The 6,155-nt window shown below is 35.1% G+C and overlaps 1 protein-coding gene across 1 annotated transcript; it reads left to right on the top strand.

Moving 5' to 3' along the window:
* The first annotated feature begins 2,596 nt into the window (after positions 1 to 2,596).
* On the top strand, positions 2,597 to 5,583 carry LOC111920266 (potassium transporter 5). The gene is made up of 7 exons (XM_023915854.2): positions 2,597 to 2,847; positions 2,929 to 3,151; positions 3,255 to 3,503; positions 3,628 to 3,678; positions 3,883 to 4,143; positions 4,218 to 4,640; positions 4,724 to 5,583. The coding sequence occupies exons 1-7, from the start codon at positions 2,689 to 2,691 to the stop codon at positions 5,581 to 5,583; spliced, it is 2,226 nt and encodes a 741-aa protein (XP_023771622.2). The 5' UTR covers positions 2,597 to 2,688.
* The last annotated feature ends 572 nt before the right edge of the window (positions 5,584 to 6,155 follow it).

Below are 6,155 nucleotides of genomic sequence, written 5' to 3'. Positions count from 1 at the left end.
AAAAATAATGGATAAAAATGAGTTCATATATAATTGTTGCTCAAGACCATAAAAAAGAGGATATGAGTCTAAAAGACTAAAACATTTGTTGTAGTGACTAGGAAATGTTGGCCAAGACTAACATACAAGATCATCTTATGTCAATCGGTAACAGCCTCCTATTTATTTTAAGATAAAATAGGTGAAAGGAATCTCATTCCTGCATCAGGTATGATTTTCTTTATTCTAAATGTTCAAACTTCTATCAATCTCATAATAGAGATTATTTGTAGTAAATGTGGATTTTATAGTTTTGTAGTAAAAAAAGGTTGAAACATAAAAGGCTATTTGATTGCGCACCTAAAAATGAAGACTATGAGTTAACCTGTAAGTATCTTCTCAAGTTGTTTCATTTTGATTTCTAATTTATTTTTGATTTTTGTTTTCTCAAATTAGAAATAAGTGGTTATATTTGGCACGATTTTTTAATATGGTTTATAATTCTTTTTCGAGATCATCAGCATCAATCTTTCTTGGATGAATGCGAGTAAAGCTCTTGCCCTAAGCAGTTATCGTGGTAAAAAATATAATAGCGGTCACCTGCCGCTATTTGAAATTGCGGTTCTCGCGGCGGTATAGTGGTGATATAGCGTTTTTTATATTATTTAGAATTTATATATTTTAGAAGTATTAATTAGTAAATCATACTTCGAAGTTCAACCCAATCCAGTCAATTAGTTTATTAGTAAATCATAATTCACATATCATATTTAGTTAATCATACTTCACATATCATAATTAGTTAATCATATTTCACAGACCAGTTACCAATGTCACAATTAATCATACTTTAACACAATCAACAAGAAAACATATGAAATACTTACTATTTTATCATACTTTAACACAATTATAGTTACCAAGTAAAATTATTAAGTAATTTGATAGTTAATCATAATGTAGTACTTCAAGTTTTCAACACAATTAGCAAGACAATAAATACAAGGTTTCAATGGAAGTCATGGCAGTAAAAAAATTACAATTTTATTCAATGGCATTACACAAAAGTTTTGGTTTGGGCTAAGAAAAAACAATTTTATTCAATGGAATGGCAGAAAAAAACATTTTTTTATGTAAAATTTCTCAAAAATGGAATTTATTCAAATAACGGTTATAGCGCCGCTATAGCGGTGACCATAATCGCGGTAAATCGCGGCGCTAATAGCGCCGCCGCTATTCTAAACCACTATTTTGAAATAGCGTTTCTTTACCTCCGCTAACCGCTATAGCGTCGCTATTGACTAAATAGCTCCTGCCTTTTAATTTGGGTTTTATTTAGATTATTATATTTTTCTTTTGGCTTTTAAGTTCAAAACCATAGATCATAAAAAAATTTATTCTATATTTCGTCATGAATACTACATATAATTATTTATATATGTATATAGATGTGATTATAATATATATACAGATTGATTACATGGGTAATGGGTTATCATAATTAGGGGTGGCAAATCGGGTCATTCTGTCGTATTTTTGTCTGATACGGCACGACACGACAAGGTTTTATGTAACATGAACACGACACGACATGATCTCGTGTTTTTTTTAACTAACACGAAAACGACCCGATTAAAAAACGACAAACACGACACGACAAATATAACATGAAATAAAAATTAATGTATTTAATTAATATTTATTCATACATAACACAAAAAACACGACAAAAATGTTAAATCGTGTCAATTTCGTGTCAAATTTTGAACACGAACACGACACGACACAACGTCGTGTTTTTTACACCTGACACGAACACAACACGAACACGAATTCAAATTTCAATTTCGTCTCAATTTTGTTTCGTTTCGTGTATTTTTGTCGTGTCGTGTTATCAATTGCCACCCCTAATCATAATGTTGATGATAAAAGTTATCATTCTAATTGGTATTATGATTTTTATTTAAGTTTATTGGCATGACAATAAGTTTTAAGCATCTATTTCATTTAAACATAACCGTTTCACCTCTTGTAAATTTGTAAATGTTTACTTTTATGAACACTTGTGTAGCAAATTGAAGAGAAGGGGTGGGTGAAGACGGAAAACAAGGGAGTTTAACTGATAAAAGATTTAAAATATATTCTTGAGTTTTCTTTAAAATTAATGAATTTTGATGTAAGTTCATTCATATTAGTTATTAAAAAATTGATGGCATGAATGATGAGGTTTTGATGTTGTTTGATTATGTACTCAATTTCTTACCAATCATCGTGCTCACTTTATTGCTCAATTCTAATAGTGTGTTTGAGTTGCTCACAAAACTTTTGTTGCGAATGATGATTCGGTTAATTTTTTATCGATGGTGTTTATGTGGATGAGTAAGGGAATTAATATTGCCGATTGATTAATTTTTCTTAGGATGAATAATGGACGGGCTAGTCTCTACAAACACAAAGAAGAGCTTGTTCATAATTAATGTTAGTGTGTTTATTCGAATAGAATGCCAAATATATGGGAAGTACAGTCCTAATTCCTAAACATATGGATCATTGACCCCCTACCAATCGCATCATCACCCATGTGTTACTTCTCTACGCTTTTTTTTTTCTTTAGAAGGGCACTTGTATACGTATATATATATAAACAAAACTCGTCTCTAGTGTTTCTTTTCCTTCTTTTTGTGATCTAGCCGGAACAGTAATACCACCATGTCTACCTCCGGTGGTAGCAAAAGAAACTTTGACATCAAAGAAGAAGATCACAACAATGACATCCCCCAAAGCCCACTCCCTGGCTTGAAACGACATGATTCCTTAGATATTGAGTCCTCTAGATTTCCCGACCACCATGACCGTCACAACACCGAGGTCAGTATCTTCAATTTCTGTATACTTATTGTGACGGTTTGGATTCAATGATTAAAATGTTTGGAATGAAACTGGCTTAAGGGTAACTGGAGAGCAATAGTCAAACTAGCGTTTCAGAGCATTGGGGTGGTTTATGGTGACATCGGGACATCACCGTTGTACGTGTATGCAAGCACTTTCTTTAATGGGATCAAGCATGAAGATGACATTTTGGGTGTTTTGTCAATCATCTTTTACACCATCACGTTAATTCCTGTTATTAAGTACGTTATGATCGTGTTACGTGCCAATGATAATGGCGATGGTATGCATTCTTTCCACATGTATGTGTTTTGAAGAAAATTGTTGGTGTAATTATTAAATATGTAAAGTGTTGTAATTTGTTTTGTAATATATATATTATATAGGGGGTACTTTTGCGTTGTATTCGAAACTGTGTCGATATGCAAAGGTGGGTTTGATCCCAAGTGAGCAAGTGGAGGATCAGGAGGTGTCAAATTTCCGACTTGAATTGCCCAACAAAACAAACAAAATAGCGTCAAAGATAAAGAAAAGTCTCGAGAGTAGAAAATTTGCCAAGTTTTTGCTTCTATTTGCCGCCATGCTTGGAACCTCTATGGTTATCGGCGACGGCATCCTCACTCCGTCCATCTCAGGTGACCAATTTCACATGATGTATGCATCTTGTTTTGTTTTTTAAAATGTCTAAACTTTAATTTCATGAACAGATGAAAATTTAATCGTTTTTAACATATATTTGTAATTTTGTTATACATGCAGTTTTATCGGCCGTGTCAGGGCTTAAGAAAGCAACAAGTACCATAACAGAAGGTAACTTCAACTTTTCATTCTTTCTAGCTAATTACATAAAATGTTAACAAAATTCTATTTATTTTAATATTAAAGATAAGCAACTTAAAAACAAAAATTTCATAGCTAACAAATTAACTAAGTGAGTAAGTGCATATGTTAATTTAAAGATTTATTCTTAATAAAACACAAGTCTTCTGACTTTTGTGAAATATACTGATGAAGGAAGGATCGTTGTGATATCCGTGGTAATCTTGATGACGTTATTCATGGTTCAAAGGTTTGGAACTGACAAAGTTGGATACACCTTCGCCCCCATTATTTGCGTCTGGTTCTCCCTCATTGTTGGAGTCGGTGTCTACAATTTTTTCAAGTTCGACCCTTCTGTCGCTAAATCCATAAACCCAAAATACATCATTGATTACTTCAAACGAAACAAAAAGGACGCCTGGATTTCACTTGGTGGCATCGTCCTCTCCATTACAGGTACTTCGATTCCCGATCAAATTAACCGGTTTCAAATTAATTTGTATCACAATTATCTGCTTCGTTTGTATCAGGAACCGAGGCGATGTTTGCTGATGTTGGACACTTTACAGTCAAATCGATACAACTAAGCATGGGTTGTGTGGTTTATCCGGCCTTGATCACAGCATATAGCGGTCAGGCGTCGTGGCTAAGAAAACACAAAGATGAAGTGGTGGACACGTTCTATAACTCGGTTCCCGATGGCTTGTACTGGCCGGTGTTTGTAGCAGCTGTTATGGCGGCAATTATAGCAAGTCAGGCGATGATATCGGGGACATTTTCCATCATTAAACAGTCGCTTTCGCTAGGGTGCTTTCCTCGAGTTCAAATCGTGCATACTTCGACCAAGTATGAAGGACAAGTTTTCATACCGGAAATGAACTATCTTCTTATGATCGGTTGTGTTCTTGTTACCGTTACATTCAAAACTACAGAAAAGATCGGACATGCTTATGGCAAGTATTCCATACGTTCCAGTTACAAATATAATGCATGGTTTATAAGTTACATATAAAGCTTTCACAATCATAACTTTCAGGAATCGCGGTGATATTTGCCGAGACGCTTACATCATCATTCATGGTTGTGATCATGCTCGTCATATGGAAAACGAACATACTTCTAGTGATCTTATATGTTCTTGTGATTAGCACCACGGAATATATCTACTTAAGTTCGGTTCTCTACAAATTCAACCAAGGTGGATACTTGCCATTCTTGTTTGCGATCGCGCTAGTCTTCATAATGTGCACATGGAACTACGTTTACCGTGCGAAATACAACTACGAGATCAATCATAAAGTCTCACAGGAAGTCATAAAAGACATGATTATGGACATGAACATTAGTCGTATGCGAGGACTCGCAATCTTCTACTCTGAGCTCGCCCATGGCATTCCCCCAATCTTTAAACACTATGTTGACAATGTACCTGCTTTACATTCGGTTATTGTGTTTGTTTCAATCAAGTCGTTGCCAATAAGTAAGGTTCCTACAGAAGAAAGGTTCTTGTTTCGTAGAGTGAAGCCAAACGAGTTGTATGTGTTTAGGTGTGTGGTGAGGTATGGGTACACCGACGTGCGCAATGAGAATGAGTCATTTGAGAAGATTTTGATCGAACGCTTAAAGGATTCTATTGAATCTGAGTATGGAGTACTTGAAGAACAAGGTCGTACTGTAGAAGAGGATGTTGCGACATTAGAGAAAGCATCGCGAGCTGGAATCGTGCATTTAGTGGGTGAGCACGAGATTGTTTCGAGGAAAGGGTCTTCCATTGGGAAGAGATTCTTAATAGATTATGCTTACAATTTCATGAAGAAGAATTTGCGGCAAAGTTACAATGTGTTTGAAGTTCCTCAGAAACGGATGTTGAAGGTCGGAATGACATACGAGCTTTAATGACGATGAACAAGTGATAGTGTAGGTCAGTTTTTATAGCCAATGATGCATTACAGAAGCTTAAATGTAGTAAGATTGTGATGGTCTAAATAAAGTGTCTCACTTAGTTGTTTAAATTTGCATGTAACGAGTTGTTTTTCAAATGGTTAATGTCATAAATAGAATGAACTATTTGTTTTATTCTTTTATAAAACATCATTGTTTAAATGGTAAGGAACCGGGGATTTGTGTTTAAAAATTATTATTATTAGTAACCTAGGTGAGTGAATAACTGCTCTTACTTTTACAGTCGTGTCGTTTGATACTACAAACTTTTAATCGCAATCATTTAAATTGTCTATTTACATTTTTTGAGCGGTTCTTCTTTTCTTCCGATCGATAACTCCCCCCACCTCCTGCGTTCCTCCGCTTCTCTGTAACTCCTCCCACAACTACATACAACATTGCTCCTCCCCCGATGTCTCCGTCTCAACTTCCCAACACCCACTTTCCCAAATGGAGACGGGACCTCCTGGTGACATCCCTCTTTTCTTTCACTACGTTCATGTGAACGATTTCCCATCCACGCGATC

This window comes from Lactuca sativa, chromosome 9 (genome assembly GCF_002870075.4).
Source record: "Lactuca sativa cultivar Salinas chromosome 9, Lsat_Salinas_v11, whole genome shotgun sequence".
NCBI classification, from domain to species: Eukaryota; Viridiplantae; Streptophyta; class Magnoliopsida; order Asterales; family Asteraceae; genus Lactuca; species Lactuca sativa.
Note: the sequence above shows the minus strand (reverse complement) of the source record. Positions and strands in the feature narration are given on the sequence as shown.

Coding starts and splice junctions, on each gene's coding strand:
- LOC111920266 (XM_023915854.2), top strand. CDS start 2,689: ATGTCTACCTCCGGTGGTAGCAAAAGAAACTTTGACATCAAAGAAGAA. Junction 4,144..4,217: donor CATCGTCCTCTCCATTACAG/GTACTTCGATTC, acceptor CGTTTGTATCAG/GAACCGAGGCGATGTTTGCT. Junction 4,641..4,723: donor AAAGATCGGACATGCTTATG/GCAAGTATTCCA, acceptor CATAACTTTCAG/GAATCGCGGTGATATTTGCC.